Below are 21,143 nucleotides of genomic sequence, written 5' to 3' on the forward strand. Positions count from 1 at the left end.
AGAGCGGAATTCCTCCCACACTCACACTGTACGAGGAGAAGGGGTGGGGCCTGCACCTGCTTTTTGATTCCCAATAAGGGCTGATTTTGAGATGGACCATTCTGGACAATTGCATCTCCCCCTTGTGAATCTGCCCAGCTCTCTGCTGTTTCTCTGGTGCTGCGGTTTGAATGTTCCCTCCAAAGCCCGTGCTGACAGTTATCGTCCCCGGGACGATGCCAGGAGGTGATCGGGCCATACAGGCCTTTGCCTCGCAGACGGATTCCCGTCCTTATTGGGCAGGGCTGGGGGGGCGGGGGGACATTGCAAGAGCGAGCTCAGACCTCTCATGCGCCCTCTTCTCCTCCTACCTCCCAACACGGGATGACGTGGGCACGAAGGCCCTCACTGGATGTCGGCACCTTGACATTGAACTTCACAACCTCCAGAATTGTGTGAAATAAATTTTTCTTTATAAATGATCCAGTCTGTGGGTTATAGAAACAGAACAAAGACATCTGGCGGTGCTCAGGCTGCTCTGCCGCCAGTTGGTATGTAGGGTTGACCTGGAGTTAGAAATACTTCACAGGTTTTTAATCATCTTAATGTGAAAGAGACCAACCTGGCATGTCTCACCTGCATGGGGACAGTGAGAAACAAAGCAGGGATCGGGGTGGGGGGTGGAAGGGAAACTGCAATATCCTCAATAGCCTCTGGGACCCTCCCAACAGTTATGTCCAAGCAGAACATTCTAAGGGAATCAGCTGTGTCCTGATTGAAGGCTCCCCGCCTCCCAGTTCTGAGTAAGGGCTGGTGGCGCAAAGACCCGCTGGCCTTGCCCCTGGTGCACACACGGCCTTGCAAACTGCGTGCAGGAAGTGCAAACTGTAGTCGTGTCAACGTGCTTGGGCTGTGACGATGGCACAACCAACGCTTTCAAAGACACTCTTTGTGAGGGGTGGGGGGACTGGAGATGCATTTTGGAAAACTGCAAAATTTCCAAAACTGGCTTTCTCTGTGGCCCTAGAGTGTCTCCCAAAACTGAGCATTGAGACAGGAATGCTCGACCTATTTTTCCGCAGTTGATCTGCTCCCACGACACCGATGCAAGGAAAACAGTGTTTGGACAGATGGAAGAAGATTCTTGTGTTTTCTATTAAAATATTTTATATTAATCATTCAAACTTCATTTTTATACAACGAATGCATACATCGCTGGGGGAGTGTCTCGCCGGATGTGGGGACGGGCTGGGGCGGAGGGTGGGGCGTCTGTGGCTGCGGGGGGCAGGGCAGGAAGGCCCCTGGCACTCCCTCCGCTCGGCCGGCCGCCCTGCGCGCCCTCGGAGGAAGAGCTGGACGCCATCAGCCCTCGGGGGACGGCACAGTGGAGAGCGGCCGAGGCAGCCTGTGCAAGACACTTCCCCAGGAGACGTGACCTTTCACACCTGTGTCCACGGCTGCGTTTGCACACCTGGAACGAGCCCTGCAGGGTGCCTAGTCCTTGACATATGGTGGCTGTGGCATGTCACAACGTGAAACGGGGACCGCTCTGAGCATGTGCGTGTGTGTGTGTACGTATATAGACACGTCGTCTCCCCTCTCGCACTGCCCGCACTGTCCCAGCCTCACTCGCGGCCCCGCCTAGGCGGCGGGCATGTCGGCCTTGCTGAGCGCGATGGCCAACTCCAGGTCCTCCTGCTCCTGCCGCCGCAGCCGTGCCAGCCGCTCCTGCTCCGCCTTCTCGCTCTCCCGCTTGGCCCACGCCAGCTGCTGCTCCTCATTGCCAAACTGCAAAGGAAAAGCAACAGGTGGGTTACACGGCCCGGGGGCTGAGACCTGCCAGCTCTGGGGGAGTTGCAAGGCGGGGCCCTGACTCCTCATCTGGAAGGCGGTGTGGAAGGGGGGGACACATGGCTGGCTGTGACCTTAGCCGCAACCTCTGGGCCTCAGAGGAACCAGCTACCCTGCCCCATGCACAGAACCCAGGACAGGCTGGGTTCCAAGATGCTGGCAGTCAAGAGGCACAGAGAAAGGGAGGCTCGGTCGCACGTGTGTTCAGGTGCCCACGTCTGAGCATCAGATGCGTCAAGGGGCTCTGAAGCCCAGGGTGCAGGGACAACTGTGCCGTCTGGAAACGCAGCATTCCCACCTCCAGCCATGCTCTGCAACACGCTGAGGGTCACTGTGTACTTGAACGTTGACCAAAGCCCTAGCACGTACTTGCCATAAGGAGTTTTTATTGGGGTATTTTTCTGAAACGTTCAATTTTTTTAAAACCACTTTAAAAAAAAAAAAAAAGGGCAGGAGAAAACCACCTTGATCCAGAGGCAGGAAATCTCAAACCATTGAAAGTATCTTAGCTATGAAAAGAAAAGCCACATCCCACAAGCCGCTCCCCTAGCGTGGGTCCTCGTTTCCCTGATGTCCCCATCACTCTGTGCTCCCTCCCTGCATGAGATGCTGAGATGCCTCCAGCACTGTTGGACCCAAGGAAAGCTGTCCCCTGCTTGGGGACTTAAAGGATTTCCCTTAATCAACATCTCTCTCTGAAGCGCTGCCTCTGGCCTATTCTCTGCCACATGCTGGGGTAACACCAGGCCAGGCCCTCGTGGGGGCCCTGCAGACTCCCCCAGGTGTGCGTGTGAACACCCACAGCCACTCCACACACAGTGCTGAGCCGGCATGACACCCGGGGAGTCAGCCCCCTGTCACCATGCCCCTCTGACCAGCTGGGGACACTATGTCAGGGGACGGGGGAGGGCCCCACACTCCAGACCTCCTCCCTGGGCCCGAGGGGGGCCTTGGCTATTGGCTGTGACTGATGGGGAAGACGGCCTCGGGCCCTGGGGGCCAGATGGGCACTGGCCCTTGTGCAGTCCCAGGTGTGAGGCCCAGTGCCCCACCCTGGGGTCACCGGGAGCTGCGTGGGCTGGGAGGAGTGGTGATCCCCCGGGGAGGCTCCGTGGGTGAGCGAGCAGGACGGCTTCAGACTGGCAGTTTTTGAAGGTTTCATGGCCTGACGGCTGGCATGAGGAGGGACGGGTAGGAGGAGCTTGGTTTGGAGGCAGACGCGGCAACAAGGAGGTGCACAGCCCAGGAGGCCTCCCTCCACCTGGCCTTGGGACTCAGGCAGGGGACAGCTGGGGCGGGGGGCAGTATGAGGAAAAACGTCTCCCAGAGGAATGGCTGAGGCCTGATTCCTTAGAGGCACTGCCCATAGGACATCACAGCCTTTGTGTTCCCACCACAGGCCACAGATAAGCGCACCCCCGCCCCCCAGGCTTTGGAGAATTTTCCAACACCTCATCAGGAGAAAAACAAGGAAAAAACAACAAATGCTGGTGGAAACCGTTCCACGGTGCCACTGACAGGGACCTCGCCCTCCACCGCCAGCCCCGCGGACCTCGCGGGGAGGAGCTACGGGAGCCGCTGCCCTGATCTGGATCAAAGCCCCGAACCAGCCAAGTAACAGGCCTGTTGGGTCCAAACCATAAGCCCCCTGGCCTTTTCTGGCCCTGCTCAGCCTGCGTGTCCCCAAATGTCACACAAGAGCCCCCCCACTGGAGGGGTCTGCATTTCCAAATTAAACATGCCGACGAGAAAATTCCAGGTGCCTTTGGAGTCGACTGGTTCAAGGCTGGCTCAGGAATCCGACACCAAGACTTGCATGGTGAGGTTTGCACACACTTGCGAGACGCGTTGGTCAGTGGTGTCTGGGCGAGGTCTCTGCAGCTCCCTGTGTGTCTCGAACGAGGAAAAAATTTTTACCACTTCCTAGCCCTGGATGGGGCCACTTTGAGACGGGCCAGAATCTGGAACACCTGTGGCACACAGGGCATGGTGGACAGCCCCAAGAGGTGCCCAGCGCCTCCCGGTGAGCAAGTCTCCTTGCTGGGAATGGACACCTGCGCCCGGAGGCATCAGAACGCACCCAACTGCGTGCAGGACACTGGCAGCTGCCTCCCTTTCACGCACTTACTCTGACGTGGAAATTGCATCCAACTTGTTACACAACACAAAGCACAGCTTAGCAGATCTGATATCTGTGCTACTCTTAATGCAGACATATGAAAAGCCAAAAGAAAAAAGAACCATTCTGCTAACCTATAAATGCCACTTCCTAATAAACACGTTCGCCTGAGACAGAAAGTCTTGTTTTAAAAGAAATACCAGAGAAGGTAGAGGTTTCCCGTGAACCGCTACAAGCACAAACAACCCATTGATGGGGGACTTGTACAGGAGAGAGCTCCAGAGCAGCACAGCGGGGGTTATCGAGAGCAGCGTGCGGGTGACATCGGTCCCCCTGACTGCCAGCATGGATTGAGTTGCTTCACATGGGTGACAACACGTCCTGGACAGCACTCTCAGAACATCTGACGCGAAAGATTTTCACCACCAATCTGCTGGGTATTTCGAGACCTCTTAGCATGGACTGGGGGATGCGGAAATATTCAACCAGGAGGAACCAGCTGTGGCCTCTTCTGAGCTAACACAAACATCCAAGATCCACCGAACCTAGACACCACTGGCTGAGCCCCCGGACGCCAGAAACATGGAAAGCTGTCCTGAGTCCCCGCAGAAAGGATGGGTATGGGCACTTTTAGACTATGGTATGACAAGTCCCGTCTTTGCTCAACCAACATCCCACCAGAGTGGGCCAAACTGCACTATCTGATAACTGCCTCTGGAAAAACCGGGCCGTTTGCAGTGGGAAAGGTGATTTTAAACAGAAGACCAGCAGAGATGTATACTAGACTGGGCACAGTTTGATTTCTCGCCTGGAGATGACGGTGATGAATGACCCAGGAGTGTTTTCAAATCAAAGCTAACGACTGTTCTGGAACAACCAGAAATGGGAAGCCAAACAACAGCTTCAGGCCTTGGGTGTTTTTTAAAAATAATGTTTTTGAAAAACGAGCCCTTTGGAGGTGGGGGTGGGGGTCACAGGAAATAGAACTGTTCATTTCAGAAAGAGAACACTCATTTCTTCATGCAAGCTTCACTCGCCTAACTTTTCCCTGTCGGAGACAGAGTACCTGAGTCATGCGTGAACGGCTTTTTTTTTTTTTTCCATCAGCATTTAATATTTTTCCACCAGAAAATAAATGGAGGGCTATTCAAGAAACTCGAGATAAAGCGGGTTTTGTTTCTGGCTTTGATTAACAACGTCACCGTTTTGTATACATCCACGGTGTGCGCCGACTGTCAACAAAATCAAACTAACTGCAGTCATAAAATATGTGCAGGTCGCCAAGGGCCAGGAACGTGTCAGGGTCTTGGACAATTTTAAATAAGCCACAGGATAGCCATGCACGGTGGACGTCACCAAGGTGGCTCTGAAACAAACTGGGTGTTTTTGTTCATTGATACGTCCGGGCTTGTTTTAAAAGAAATAGCCATCTATAAATAATGTATCTCATACCCAGTGACAAAACAAAATACTTGACAGATTTGAGTGAGGAAAACCTACTTTTAAAAGTGGGTACCCAACACAGGGTGAAACTGATTCTGGGAAGACAGCATCTCCACCTCTCAGAGAACAAGACTTTTGTGCACCGGGGAGGGGACTGAAGGACTCCCTCAAGCGATGCCATTCGACAATCTGGAATATTTTTCCGCACGGAGGAAACAAAGCCAGGCTTTCAAAATCCCAGGATCAGCTTCTGAAAAGGCACTTAACTTTGCTAAGCAGCTTTTTGGAGCCCCTTTTTTGGTTTTGGCAAAAGGAAAGGGCTTCAGAATGGGTTGTTGTAGATTGGATTTTTCACTGTAGCCGGTAACTGAAATAAAAGCTTAAAAAAAAAAAACAAACCCAAAAACCCACATTGCTCTTCATTTGTTGTCCTGCCTGGGGCCTTCAATTGGTACTTGCTGCACACAAAACACATCTAGGCAGAACCATCAGAATTTTTGCACAAAGACCTTTCTGGGGACAGCGGAACCCTGATGTGACTTGCGCAATCTTGTTTTCATACTTCGGAAGCGTTTGCCATCTTGGCTTCCAAACAATCAGTGAACACAATGGCCTTCATGCAACGGAAATGATATAAAGAGTCCACTGTGAGGGACAGAGGTGGGCATGTTCTGCCACCATGCTGGAAGAAAACGTGCCCCTCATCATGGACTATACAAACCGCTCTTTTATTATTGAGAAAGTTTTTCTTACAGAGGCAGCAGTACTGAACAAACAACACAAGGGCCAGATAGCGTGAGGTACCGAGAGACGGAAAAGCAGGGAGCTTTGCCAATTTAAAGAGACAAAAATAAATACGTAAATAAATAAATCAATCGCCCCGGAAGAGCTGCAAGCGGGAGGGGGGGGCGGGGGATGCTGCGGGGGCGGAGGACTCAACTTACAGAGGTGAAGTCAGCAAAGCCCGAGGAAGAGGCCTTAGAAGGTTTAGCTGAAGAGGAGGGGACAAATGGATCTTTTCCACTAAACGGGTCCCCAAAACCCTTTTTATTTTGGAACGGGTCGCCGCTGTCAGCCCCAAGTGACTGGAATGGATCGGGGGGTTCGGGAAAGTCTGCAGAGCCGAGCTGGCTTACAGGTGTACTTTTACCTGGAAAGTTTAGGAGAAAACAAAAACAAAAACAAAAAAAAAAAAGGAGAAAGAAAGAAATATAAGTGACTCGGCACCGACAGAGCAGAGGCGCTGCCCTGGCTGGACACCCTGCTGCGTCTCGGGGGGGGGGGTGGCGGGGGCCTGTGATTCAGCTAAGGGGACAGACCCCAGGAAATCCTAGTTCTAGCTGGCTTTACCCCAGGGGCTTAACAGGTTGTGGACGACACAATAAAAACACTTCGGATGACAGATGCACAAACACATACACACACACGCCAGCTAAAACATGAGAGTTGTCCTTAAAAAGCTCACATGCAGGCGCATCTCAAAGTGATTTGCGTGAGCGTAGCAACACACTTACTACCACACTGTGTTAAACAAAATCATGGCTGAGCAGAAAAATACACCGCAAGCTTCTAAAAATTAAAAAAGGGTGGGGGGGAGGGTCACCTGCAATAAGAAGGGGGATTAACCCCACAGCGTGGCGGGGTTATCAGGCGTGTTAGCGACGGGGTCTGCGGGTGGCTCACCAAATGCGCTCTGCCGCCCCTGCGGTGCTGGTAGCTCTGAGGGGCAGGGTTTGTTTGGGAAATGAGGCCGTGAGACCATAAAGGGGTGTGGCCTGAGGGCAGGTGGCTTCTCCTAATGCATCCTACCAACATGCCGGAACATTCCACCAGGAACCTGATGGCCTCTCGAGACCTGCTCAGTGACGGGAGGTCCCTGGGAGATGAGCCTCACAGAATCTGCGGTTTGCAGACCCGCCGGGCTGACCCGATGCTCCTGCTGGACACCGCTCCGCTCTGTCTTCCCAGCCAGTGCCCAGGGTGGTCGGAGCGCCCAGGGGGCCAGACACTCCGTCACCTCAGGCTGGCAGCTCCTCAGCACTTGACACGATTCCAATTTGTTAACGGAGCTGCCCATGGTGACCCTTGAGGTTTCAAAGCTCACGTTCAAAATGAAACCAAGAGCCACCTGCCACTCCACAGCTGATGCTGGACCTCTGGCTGCACGTCAAGAGGACACCCTGGCTCCTGGCTGCACCCGACCCCTGCAGCACCCCAGCCCGGGGACACCCGACTTCCTCACTGGCCTTGGTCGCTCTCCATGCCCAGACCTAAAGCCATTCTCTCGCTTTCCTGGCAGGTCACCCTTCCCAGGCCACATTTCTGAGGGCCCCAAGGTGCCCCTAAGGGCTCCAGGGTCACAGCCTGCCTCTCCCACCTTTAGCCCTGGGGCCTTGGCAAAGGCAAGCGCCTCCCTCCCAGCTGGCTTCAGTTTCCTTATCTGCAAAGTGGGTCACACGAGGTGACCTGCACCAGCACGCACAGCAGGCACCTGGTGCTTGTGTGGCAGGTGGGAACCAGGCCTGCAGCCCGCCTTCTGGACACGGAACTTTTTTTTTTGGAGACAGAGTCTCGCTCTGTCACCTGGCTAGAGTGCAGTGGCGTCATCACAGCTCACTGCAACTTCCAACTCCTGGGCTTAAGCAATTCTCCCACCTCAGCCTCCCAGAGTGCCAGGATTACAGGCCTGAGCCACCTGGCCTGGAAATAGCACTTTGTCTCTCAGTTGGGACCAGCTGGAGCCGGGTGGCGTAAGGGACAACTGCCGGCCCAGTCTACTCTCAGCCTCATTCACGGCCTTGGGGGCACAGCCATGAGCATCGCACGTCACAGGCCATCGGGGAACCAACAGAGGTGAGCACGGGGCAGAGCCCACCAGGAGCACCTGCTCCCATAGAAAGCCTCACCCAGACGTAGTCAGGACATTTGGGGTGGGGCCACGGCCACGGGAGGGTGGTCTGGCCCGGCCACAGCCCCCGGCTTGTCCCACTGGCCTTGAAGAACTGTCCCCGCCCAGGCAACCCCTGCGTCAGACACACTCCCTGCTCCTTCAGAGGAGGACAGGCAGCTCTGCGGGAGGGTACTGTAGACCCCATGCTGTCCTGGGTGTGCCACCTCCAGCTCTCCCACCTCAGCTCCCTCCCTTGGGCCAAACCCACTGGCAGAGTGGCTCTTCCTTCCCTCCACTCAGCCCTCCTCACTGCTCTGGGATTACCCAGCCTCCTGGCCTCCACCTTTCTGCCTGTACCTGGCTCTGGTCCTTCTAGTATCACCTGGAAGCAGCTATTGGGTCAGGTCAGACGCCTCTCAGGCGCTGTCTCTGCACCCCTTGTCATACAGCCCAGCGGTCAGGTCACTTCACTGCGCATCTTCTTTCAGGCAGCTCCATGAGGCTGGGGAGCCCTGGTGTCCACCCCTGTGTGCCCCCTGCCTAGAGTAGAGCCTGACACTCAAATCCCTCTGCTGAACGAAGCTTTCTAAAATGCACACTCCGTTGCACCCCCGCCCCATCTCGGGTGGACACATTCCCATGAATCGGGAAGATCCCAATGACCGGCACCAACCTCTCTCCTGACAGCCTTCCCCAGGGTCTGGGCACAACTCCTTCTCCAGTAGCCCCCAAACCCGGTGCTTCTTTTCTGGCTCTGCCGGGAAGATACTCCCAAAAGCCGTTGCAAGCAGCGCTGTCTGGCAGAAGCCCCTTGAGGAACCCCCTGTCACACCTGTGCTTGGCTCTGCATGCGGGGCCAGCCCTAGGGCAGGGATTGCCCTGCGTGGGGTGGGGCAGATGTGCCCCTTGAAGATGGTGAGGGGCATAGCAGCCACCCACCTCGGCTTTGCAAGGCCACTCTCAGTCTCAATTTCCCAATTCAAGAAAAGGGCTGAACTATGCCACCCCCTCCAAATGCACATGTTCAAGTCCTAACGCCTAACTCAGGACACGACTGTATTTGGAGAAAGGCTCTGTAAAGGAACAACTGTATGAAAAGGAGGTTATCAGGGTGGGCCCTGCCCCAGTGACTGCTGTCCTCAGAGGACGAGCTCAGGACGCAGACACACACACAGACGACCACACAAGGAGACAGGGCTCAGGAGAACCACCCCTGCTGACATCTTGAATTTGGAGTTGTGGGAATTGCCCTCTGCTGTTTACACTGCCTGGCTGCTCCAACAGAATCATGCAGGGGTGGGGAGAGGGCATGGCTGACTGGGAGCAGGTGTGTGCACGGAGACACCACGGCCACGGGCAGGGGTGCCCTGGCAAACGGCATGTCCTGTACCCCCCTGGGTTTGCAAGGGGAAGAGACTGGCCACAGCCAGTCTCTCGTGCCCCTCCCTGCCTCTGCACGGCCTCTCCCTTCACCTGGAAGCCCCCCTCTCCCCCAGGGGCCCACGCAGCTCTGTCCTCTGGCACGTGGAAGGGTCAGCTCCGTGAGGGCCGGGCCCAGCACAATGCAGGTGCCAGTCAATACTGCCCTGTGTCCCTGGTGCCGGCCAGCCTGGGGTTCAGCACGCAACAGGCTTCGGTGGGTCCTCGTGAGCCAGGTGCTGCCCACACAGACTCCACGGGTCCCGAGGGGCACAGGGCCCTTTGGGGTAACACCTCTGGGCAACCAGGAGGGAATAAAAGCACCAGGCCTTCCTTGTTTGCAGGAAAGAATACTGAATGCTGGTGCTTGGGCGGACTGTCTCTCAAATACTTAAATGATGTGGATCTAATGGCAAAATTCTAGCAGAGGAAACAGTGAGCACTTGCAGGGGACAGGATGAAAGTTCCAGGACGCAGTGCAGCCCCCTGGGACCTCCTGCAGGGTCTGACCACCTGGGGCAGACCTGCGACTGTCTGGGCAGGGGGTAAGAGGAGGCCGACTCCAGCCAGGCCCCCCACAGTGTCCACCGTGGTGCAGAGGTTCAAATAAATTTGTCATTTCTGAGCTGTTTTTCTTCTTCTTTTCAGAGAAGATCTTCCTCCCTCGGTTTGGGGGATTAAAAAAAAATTGTTTTTTGGGAGGGGCGGTTTAAGAATTCAGCCTGCTACAATTTCGAGCTGAGGTTTCTGAGAGCAAAGAGATTACTGAAGAGATGAAAAGCTCTGTTCACACCAAGAATTGCCTGCGCCGGGTTTTGCTCTGTTGCCGAAACCATTGTTATTTAGAAATCATGACAATGTTAATATGAAACCAGGGCACATCAACTGCTCGCCTCTTGTTTTCAGAGGGGAAAAAAACGGTTTTTTCTCGAGTGTCTGTGTTTGCGCTTTGGTACAGAGGCGGCATTTGGACCTGGCATGTTCCAGGTCGGCGGAGTCCTCTGTCTAGCTGTAGACCTTGCCGGGGATCTCAGGCTGTGCAAAGAAGCTGGGGCCAGCCCTGCGGGGGTACTGCCCTTGGCCCAAACTTCCCACTTTTGCACACTGACTTATTTTTAGCAACTGTACTTTTAAAACATACTGGGTCTAGTTCCTGCTTTTATGTAACCACTTCTGCTAAATCCTTAATCGTTTTTCCGATTTTCTGAAGGATAGCTTATCTCAAACGTGACAAAATGACTTTAATATGCCTCTGAGCCCTGAAACAAACGCACGACGATGCATTCAAAGCCAGGGCTTCGTGCTTTCTCCCAGCTCCAGGATCTCTAGGGAGGTGTGTATCAGAGAAGGGGTCAGAAATCATTTGTTAAAAAAACAAACAAAAATCGGCATTAAAAACTAGCCAGCATGATGCCTGGCACATGGTTTGGCGCCATCATTCCTAGATCTCTGTGGCGGGAACTGCCCAACCCCACAGCGTAGCAGAAGGCAGAGAATAAACACAAATGAAGTTAAAGACCCCCCGACGTGTTCACTCGACACCCACGGTGAGTCTTCATTAACAGGGGGCACGAGGAATGTAAGATTGAAGAAAAGGCAAAATAGAACTTATTTTCAAACCACAGCAGTTTCAACAGTTACCCAAGCGGTGTACCGAAACCACACACAGGACTGACTTTGGCAAAAACAATATGAACCGAATGGTTTACCGCAGTGTGTGCTGTTAAAAAAAAAACTCGGTGGCCGGCTCCACCCTAGTAGAAATTTCTTTAATTCTCCTATTTCTTAAGCTTTTCAGGGCCACAAGTGCGCCTGGCACCCGGGACCCGGGCCGGGCTTCTGGACACACATTGGCCAGTGAAGGTTCTGCCTTTTCTGTCTCGCTTTGTCGGAAAACTCCTGCCGGAAGGGTCCCCAAAAGCTGGGGTCGGGACAAAACAATAGAATACACATACCCCGCAAACTCTAAAAATGGTGAACACCTTTGAAAACCTGGAAGAAAGGAAACTCTTTTGGTTTAAGTTTGTTACTTAGGAAGAAAGACGTTTCAGGTGATGTGGGGTCTTAATCTAATTAATAAAGATACCAAAAACACACGTGAGAGTGTGTGTGTGTATGTGCTGGATCCAGTCAGATCCTTGCTGGGTTCTGTGTATACAGTTTAGTGCTGTACTTGGAACATGCAGGACTGGAGATGAGAGACAAATACAAAATAAACAAACAAAACAAAACAAAAAAACAAAAGGTTTGTGGTCAGGGCAGCTGCTCACCTCAGCCATTGTCCTATGCAACACAAGTTGTTCACACAACTCCCATTTATCCCAACACAGAACGGCCACACAACTGTCATTCATCCTGCACAACATGAATGACCACACAGCTGTCACTCATGCTGCACAACACAGAACGGCCACACACCTGTCACTCATGCTGCACAACACAGAACGGCCACACACCTGTCACTCATGCTGCACAACACAGAACGGCCACACACCTGTCACTCATGCAGTGTAACAGAGAAGGGCCACACAACTGTCACTCATGCTGCACAACACAGAACGGCCACACAACTGTCACTCATGCTGCGTAACAGAGAAGGGCCACACAACTGTCACTCATGCTGCACAACACAGAACGGCCACACAACTGTCACTCATGCTGCGTAACAGAGAAGGGCCACACAACTGTCACTCATGCTGCACAACACAGAACAGCCACACAACTGTCACTCATGCTGCGTAACAGAAAAGGGCCACACAACTGTCACTCATGCTGCATAACACACAACTGTCACTCATGCTGCACAACACAGAACGGCCACACAGCTGGCTTCTGAGAGTCACAGCACACAGAGAGCTGCAGAGCTGCTGCCCGGGACGGGGCACCACTGGGGCCAAGCTCACCCAGAGCCACTGACTTGTGCCCTTGCTCCTCCCTCCCCACCTGGCCGACAAAAGCAGTTTAGCTGGGGGGAGAAGGGAGAAAGAGAGAAGCCAGGGTGCCCAGAGCACAATTTTTAAAATTCACAATCACTCAGGGACTTGCACTGAAAAAGACCGCTTTTCTCCAGGGCATTTCAATGCCTTCCTCTGGCTCCCATGGGAGGTGGGCGAGAAGACCGAATTTTAAAAACATGGGTGGTGCGCAGGACCACGTAGGGCGCTTGCAAGCCGGGAGTCCTGCAGACGCCAGCCCCGCGCTCTCACTGCAGCAGATCAAAGCTGTGCCAAGTAGCACAGCCCCGGGAGATAAAAATCTGAGGTCCCCGCGGATCACAGCATTGAGATTTTCCACTAAAAATATTTACCAAATTTTAAGAAAATCTGCTTAATGCATTGAAGGGAACAGGATGAGGTTTGGTTCTGAATTGTTGAGAAAAGCTGAACAAATATTTACTGTGATCCACCTATGGCTGGTCATGTTTTCAGCCTCTGGGAAGCGTGTGGGGCGACCAGGGCTTGTGGAAATCTCACCGGGCTGACCAGCCTGGGGGCCGGGGTCTCATTCCACTGTTACAAGGAAAAGAAAAAGGGGAGAAAAATAGCCACACTCTTTGGGTCCCCAGAAGACAAATATCATTTGAAGTGAGAAGTAACAATTTTCTAGAGGTTACCGCAAAAGACTCATGACATTTACATTAAGCCTGCCTGGGGTTACGTTAGCTCTGCAGCAAAAGAGTGTGTGTGAGTGTGTGTGTGTGTGTATGTGTGTGTGTATGTGTGTGTGTGTGAGTGTGTGTGAGTGTGTGTGACTGTGTGTGTGTGTGTGTAGGGCTGGGTACATGATTTGGAAATGAATCTACAAATCACAAGTGAGTCTTCACAACAAAAATAATAGACGGCCAGGTGTCCCAGTTCTGCTTTTCTGGAAAGATTGCATTTGTTCTGTGATGGGCACCTTTGATTCAATCTGCTTGAGCGCCCGTGGGTGCTGGCCCTGTCCCCTCCAAGGGGCTCTCCGAAGGGAGACACTATCTACATGTAAGCCAGGCAGGGGGAGCCCGGCCTTTGTTCCTCCCTGCAGAGAGCAGCAACCTCGCCAGAACGCCACCTCTGCAAAGGGCAGGGAGGTGCCATGCCCACATTTAACAAAGTCTCCAAAGAACACCGTGCGCGGGTCTGCCAGCTGGTTAGGGGTCGCGTATGCACTGGGGTGGAAGGATGTGAACGAGCCCCCGTGGAGGGGAGGAAGTGAAATGCGCAGGAGCTCCCATGGCGGGGAGGGCACCTCGGAGAGTCAGGTCTGGGTGGAGGGCTCCTCCTGCTCTGTTTGGGGCCAGGTTCCCGTCACCTGTGTGCATGCACTGTTGCCGTTGGCAATGGCAGGACTAGGGGGTGCTGACTCAGTGCTTTCAGCAGGAGAGATGGAAGACTAGGGGCCACATTCATCCTGTCAGAAAAGCAGGGAGGCTGTGCCCGGGGCTGCAGCCTGAGTCCCAAGCCCCCTTCTGACGTGTCTGCCTGGGCCCCTCACCCCGACGCAGGTGGAGCCTCTGCCAAGCGAGGGGCTGGGGAAGTCCTGGTGGCAGGTACACTCGGGCCCTGTCTGGTCATACCCACACTCAGATTCGGGGTCGCTGGTGGCCTCTCTGGGCCTACACCCCACCCCACGGCCCCCCAGACCCCTGGCTGGCTGAGCCCTGACTCCTCTGCTCCAGGACCCCAGGCCCAGCATGTGCACCCCACTGAACACCAGATGACAGCCCAGTCACATGACACCCACTCCATCCCCGCCCTTTTGGGTACAGAGGGTGGGTGTGTGCCGAGGTAGGCAAATGCTTCTATTTTCAAACTTAGTGGACTTTACAGAACAGAAATCGCCCCAAACAGCAACCTGCCTCTAGGCGGCTTATATGCAAGAGGTTGACACTCCTCCCTCTCCCCAGTGCGGGAACCTTTCCGGGCTGGGAACCCTCTGTGCTGTCCGCAGGTCACACCCAGCCCTGGGACAGAGGAAGCCCCAAAGTTCCCTTGACCATAGCAGTGCCAGGGGGCACAGGGTGAGAGTGGACGAAAAAGGGGGACTGCACAACGTTGAGCACTTTAGGCTCCTCTGCAGCCCCCACATGCAAATCCTGGCTGGCAGGCAAGTGCCAGCATTTTCCGGGTCCCTCGAGATGGTGGAACCACTTGTGCCGTTCTAAAACTTCACATGTACCCACGAAATTATCTCTTTGAGATCATCGTGGGAACGGAATTAAAGTAGTTAAGTTCAAGGCTGAGGTGCTAACCGCACGGCTCAAATGGAGATGCCGTCTTAAAATTGGATCTTGTGCAACAAACAAGGGGTTTTGGGACCAAACGCGAAAATGACAGGAGAGACCACAGACCACCCTGGTTTCCACCCTGACGGGGCACTTCAGAGGAGGAGAGGAGCTGGCGTCATTCAGGAACTCAGGCTTCCTCTGCTGTGACCCTGTCCTGTGTGCTGGTCCCCCCAGTGGTCCGCAAGAACCCATGGCCGCCCTGTGGGGACTCCACATGCAGGGGTGGGAGGGGACTCGTTTGCTAGGGGAGAAAGGATTTTTGTCTTTTCTTTTTTTGAGAGAGCTGTGTGACTCAAACAGGATGCTGGTTCAATTGCATCTCGAGCAAGTGAAGTAAAAGTGCATGAGGAGAATTGTGGGGAGGGGGCAAGAAGGCACCCTGAGCAGTATCATCACACGCAGGGCTTTGTTTAGGAGGTGAAAAGGTCGTCAGCAGTAATAAAGTGATCATTAAATTGGAGAGAGGTTAAAGGTGACTGGCTGGTTAGCGGTGGAGGCTCGCAGGCTGGTGTCACCCGGGCGCTGCAGCAACCGCACCGCAGGGCTGCGCTGGCAGGAAGTGGCAAGGGTGGGGCCCTTGCAGGATCCCACTATCGCAGCCGGCCCGAGGCCCAATCACTGACACCCACACAGCCGTTTCCTGCACTTAAAAAAAAAATCTGTTTCTCTCTTTGCAAATCAACAACTTTTACCTAGAAACTCTTCAGCGGTGAGTTCTGACTGATCTCGATCTCTGGTCCGTTGCAGAAAATACACCATTGTTTACCTGGGGGGGGTGTGCACCAGGGCTAACTTTAACCTAACTTTAACTGACAGGTTTCAGCCGCCTGCTGGGGCTGTTTTGCATCTGCCTGGAAGAAACCAGCTTCTTCTGCCCCACACAGACACCTGCTGCTTACTTAATACCTTGATAGACCTTTCTAGAAAAGACCTATAGGCACAGAGAACTTAGTGCAGACACCAAAGCTCTGTGCGTGCCCCTGGAGATGACCCTGAATGTCCACAGGAGATGCTTCTTGGCTGGGATTGGGAGAGAACTGAGTATCTGGTGTGGGGGGCAGGTGGCCAACCATGGGCTGCTCAGGTGTAAGATGTGACCGCAGTTCTCCCTTGAGGAAACTCCATGGGGCTCCCCGGTGGGGAGGGTCCCTACCATGACTGCCCAGGTTGACACTTGTCCAGCGGTAAATATGTGCTGTACATATCCAACATCAACTCAACCTCCATCGAGCTTTAAACAGTAAAAAACAAAACAAGCGGCTCCCACAGAATTTGAAAACTGCAGCTTCTAGAACACAAGAGCTATAGCACCAAAAATCCAAATGTGACTCAGACCCAACCTTCACTTGGTCCTGTACCGGCGACAGCCCAAGGGGACCCTGGAGCCCTCTGTGAAGCTCAACTCACTGCATGCCGACATTTTTTAAGGGAAGAGATTTCTGCGAAACCGCAGTCTCGTGGGGGAAAGGCCCCTCGGTAACGCCCTGGCCCAGCCTCTGTCTTTCCTGGAAAAGGCGCCCACAGCCGGAGGACGCTGCGTCTTGGTCCCTGTTCCCTGGGGTGGGGGAAGGGATGCAGGTCACACACAGCACATTGCTGCAAGGCTTTCCCCACACACCCACCTGCTAGCCCTGACTCAGTCCCATGTTCAGGTGGGGAAACTGAGGCTTGGCCAGGTTAAGTCACTCACCCAGAGCCCCGAAGACAGTTGGTAGCAGGATTGGAATCTGAACAGGAGACCTTTCTACAATGTCCAGAAACCAGCCTGATCAAGCAGCCTCCTGGGTTGGAGTGGTATGGATGGCCCCGAGGCCAGAGGTAAGTGGACTCAGAGTCTCCTGTCCTGGCCTCTCGTGTTGGAGCCATTTCCTGGCGCAGAGACCTAGCAGGTTTCTAGAGCGCTCCAGGTCCCCTGGGACACACGAGCCCTGGGTGGGCGTGTGGCAACATCAGGTGGCTTCCCAGGCAAGGCGGTGAGATGATGGAAGAGAGTCTTCCTTCATCGTGATTTCCGAGAACACAGGTACGATGCTTCGTGCATGGTTTGTAAGAAATACCGCCATCATTAGACAGTCTGTCTACTGGTCTGTCTCTCTCCACTGGGTCACAACCCAAGCACCAGTGCCACAGGGGCTCCCACCCGTCCCTCCCCCGCACTCAGCCACGCTGGGACCAACACTTCTCCCACAAAGCCCCAGCACCTACAAGGCCCTTGAGGGACTGAGAGTGCCCAGGTGAAGGTGGTCTCACCACACACTGGACACATGGTCTCTCAGAGGTTGAGAAAAGGCTGAATCAGCACACAGGGCAGAAAAGCCATTCCCTCATTTTCAAACTGCTGGACTTTTATGTTTTCTTAAAAACAAAATAAAAAAAAAAATACGGACACAGGCTTGGCCATCTCCCATCTTTTTTTTTTTTTTTTTTGAGACAGAGTCTCACTTTGTTGCCCAGGCTAGAGTGAGTGCCGTGGCATCAGCCTAGCTCACAGCAACCTCAGACTCCTGGGCTTAAGCAATCCTACTGCCTCAGCCTCCCGAGTAGCTGGGACTACAGGCATGAGCCACCATGCCCGGCTAATATTTTTGTATATATATTTTTAGTTGGCCAGATAATTTCTTTCTATTTTTAGTAGAGACGGGGTCTCACTCTTGCTCAGGCTGGTCTCGAACTCCTGACCTCGAGCGATCCACCCGCCTCGGCCTCCCAGCGCTAGGATTACAGGCGTGAGCCACCGCGCCCGGCCGCCATCTCCCATCTTAAGAAGCCAAGGAAACAAGAGACGTGTCTCATGTTTTCCAGATGAACTTTCTGAGCGGGACTTCATCTGACACTCATCTGCTGACCTCTCTTGCTAATGGCCAGACACCCAGCGAGCTGCCGCGTGGCTGGGAAGTGGGAAGGGAATTGTGGAGGGCTGGGCTCCGAGTCCCCTGACCAGAGAACCAGGGCAGGGTGAGCAGCTGCCTTCGTCTCCCAGTAGAGAGCCACACACACCCCACCAACATGCGACTTGTTAAAAGGCCACCCCCGGTCCCACGTTTTGCACGGCCGGTGGCATTCAGATCATTAGATGTTAGTGTGGAATTGCAGCAGAAACGGTGCTGGAAGCTCAAACGGCAGTCCCTGTACAGTCTGTACCTACCACCCAGCAGCGTGTACAACGCAGAATTTTTCTGTTCAGCCATTGCTTCTAGGTAAAAGAATCAAATGAGAGACACTGAGGCCTCCACACCAATATCCCCCAGTCGCTCACAGATTAAAACACTGCACATGCATCGACCATTTTCCAGAACACTCCGAATCGCACAGCTTGGTCCATATTACTGCTGTCTAAGGGAGTAGGGTGAGGCCTGGGCAGGAAGCAGGTCACTAGGTCTAGATCTGGCCCTGCAGCCACCTCAATGAATGACCTCAGGCACTCTCCACGACCTCTGATCCCCTGTCCTCTTCTGCGAAAGGGACAGCACACCTGTCCTGTCTCTCACAGGTCTTGCTAGGGTCTGCTGAGGGAAGAGCTGAGCAAGTGCTTCCTGAGGGCCCATCAATGTTAATGTAGTTCTGCAGAGGGCACCGAGGGCCCCCAGCACCTCGCTGACCACAGCAGAATAAAAGTGCAGTGGCCCAAGCCAAAGCAAATCCTGACATGGCTCTACAAAAAGCCTCAACTCCGACGCCAGGTCCAAAGGGGTCCTCCAAACCCCGGTTGCTGAACATCCCACTTTTAACCAGCATTCTCTGCTTTCTAAGCCCACGGTACACTAAAAATAGAAGCCAAAATGGGGTGGGTAGGCTCGCAGAGGGAGACACAAGGGGAGGTGACAGCTGAGGAAAAGTTCAACAGCAGACCCAGTTGGGTTCAGGTAGGCGGGGAGGTGGAGGTGACAGTTTCCATGAAACACTCAAAATGAAGCTCTGTGCCTTTGAGCTACTGAGTGGGATGGCTCCTCCGCAGGGCCCACCAAATACAGCATTGCCCTCCACGCATATGCCTGCATACACATTCCCATATGAATATGCATGTGTGCAAGAATCTATATATACAAGTATTCATGTGTGCGTGAATGAATGCATGCATGTAAGCATGGAGAGCATGCATGCATGGGTACGTATGTGTTTGTGTGTGCATGCGTATGGATATGTGCACACATACATGAGCATGCATGTGTGATGCAGTATGTGAATGTGTGTGCTCACCTGTGTGCATGTGTGTGCATTCACATGCCATTCTGCCTATGTGCATGTGCGCACAAGCACTGAAAATGTATATGCACACACAGGCATGTGTGTGCATGCAAGTGTGTGTACAAGTGTGCATGCATGTATCACATGCATGTGAATATGTGCCCTTGTGTGTACGCATGGACATGTGTGCCAACTGTGTGCATGTAGTATGTGACTATGCATGTACTCATCTGTGTGCATGTAGGCATGTGTGCATGCATGTATGTGTACATGTGTGTGCATGCATGCTTTTGCTCCTGTCTTTCAGACAGAATGAGCAGGCCCCATGCCATCCATCAGGAGACCGACAAGGGTCCCCTCAGAGCCACTGCCTCTATGTAAGGTGCTGGTGGCCTCTCATGGATAGAAGGGAATTCCTTTGTTGTTTTTTTTTCCTCCATTTTATGGTAAGTGCCTTTGATGTGTGGTTTACAGAAATGATCTCTTTACCCATCTGTTATCTGCTCACGGTTCACAGACAATCTGCTCTAAATCTGCACAGCCCTCTGGTCATACTTTCTTTCATGACTCATCAACAAGGAAGCCAACCTGATCACTGCAGCCCGCTTCACTGTCCTCCCAAAAGGCGGCCAGGCCAGGTACCAGGACAGGAGAGGCAGTGGGTTTTTGTTTGGTTAGATTTTTTTGTAGAGACAGGGTCTCGCTCTGTCACCCAGGCTGGAGTGCAGTGGCGCAATCATAGCTCACTGCAGTCTCAAATTCCTGGGCCTAAGTGATCCTCCTGCCTCAGCCTTCTGAGTCGCTAGGACTATAGGCGTGCACCACCACGCCTGGCTAATATTTTTCATTTTTTTACAGACAGGGTCTCATTATGTTGCTCAGGCTGGTCTCGAACTCGTGGCCTCAAGTGATCCTCCTGCCCCAGCCTCCCAAAGTGCTGGGATTACAGGCGTGAGCCACCTCGCCTGGCCAGTGTTTTTAAAATAAGTTCCCCTCTGCTCATCCCTACTGACCGGTGGCCCATATGCGGGATCGAGGGTCACTGGTATTAATAACTGTAGAGCTGGGTGCAAGGAGAGCCTACTAAGATCTGCTCAAGGACCTGCAACGATGACGGAGCCACAAGTGGAGCCCACTGGGTGGATTCAAGGGGAGGGGCGAGTCCAGGCTGGAAGGTGAGTGCTACACCCCACTGCAGAGGCGGTGGGGCTGGGAGGGGGCACACCTGTCTAGGGAAAGCCGAGTAACAGAAGGCACAACCATGGGGGCGTGTGGGTCTCCTGTGGCCACCACAATCCAGGGACAGTGCAGGTGAGACTTGCCTGGAGACTAGAAAACAGAAGGGAAGTCCCAGGCCAGGCCTGGACGAAACGGGCAATGAGGGGCTGGGGACACAGACTGGAGAACTGCAGCGACTCCTTCTGCCACATGAAGCAACAGCTTTCTGCCCGAGAGTCTGGGAAATGGGCCTGCCAGCCTATCTCTAGCACACGAGAGAAAACCCATGAGTGAGTTTAAAGTCCTCAGAATCCTCAGGGGCACACTCGACTCTCCCGAGAGCAGAGCCGAGGGCCGAGGCTGGGAGACCCGGCAGCACCAGCCACTGAGAGGCCAGGCAGGGTCTGCAGGAAGACCTTGCTCGTAAGTGTGTGCCGAGAAGCAGGGCTGCGGGGAGGCCCGCACCATCCTGCCTCTTCTTGCACCGAACACAGCCACGGAAGACTCCCTGCCTTCCCAGCACGAGTCCTTTTTTTTTTTTTTCAATTCTTTTTTTTTTTTTTTTTTTGAGACAGAGTCTCGCTTTGTTGCCCGGGCTAGAGTGAGTGCCGTGGTGTCAGCCTAGCTCACAGCAACCTCAGACTCCTGGGCTTAAGCGATCCTACTGCCTCAGCCTCTCGAGTAGCTGGGACTACAGGCATGCGCCACCATGCCCGGCTAATTTTTTCTATATAGATTTTTAGCTGTCCAAATCATTTCTTTCTATTTTTGGT

The 21,143-nt window shown here is 53.7% G+C and overlaps 1 protein-coding gene across 6 annotated transcripts in view; it reads right to left on the reverse strand.

The window, feature by feature from the left end:
- Positions 1-449: 449 nt before the first annotated feature.
- EPS15L1 (epidermal growth factor receptor pathway substrate 15 like 1) overlaps positions 450-21,143 on the reverse strand; it is a 97,576-nt gene continuing 76,882 nt past the window's right edge. For 2 of the 6 annotated variants that reach the window (XM_045551281.1, XM_045551325.1), the window contains exons 23-25: positions 18,113-18,160; positions 6,337-6,542; positions 450-1,767 (exon numbers count right to left, since the gene is read on the reverse strand). In XM_045551281.1, the coding sequence (XP_045407237.1) occupies positions 1,621-1,767; positions 6,337-6,542; positions 18,113-18,160 (401 nt within the window). In that variant the 3' untranslated portion in view covers positions 450-1,620. Of the gene's footprint in view, positions 1,768-6,336; positions 6,543-18,112; positions 18,161-21,143 lie in introns of those variants that run through there. The other 4 variants (XM_045551290.1, XM_045551291.1, XM_045551298.1 and 1 more) reach the window with 4 other exon arrangements.

Source organism: Lemur catta, chromosome 1 (assembly GCF_020740605.2).
Source record: "Lemur catta isolate mLemCat1 chromosome 1, mLemCat1.pri, whole genome shotgun sequence".
Lineage (NCBI taxonomy): Eukaryota > Metazoa > Chordata > Mammalia > Primates > Lemuridae > Lemur > Lemur catta.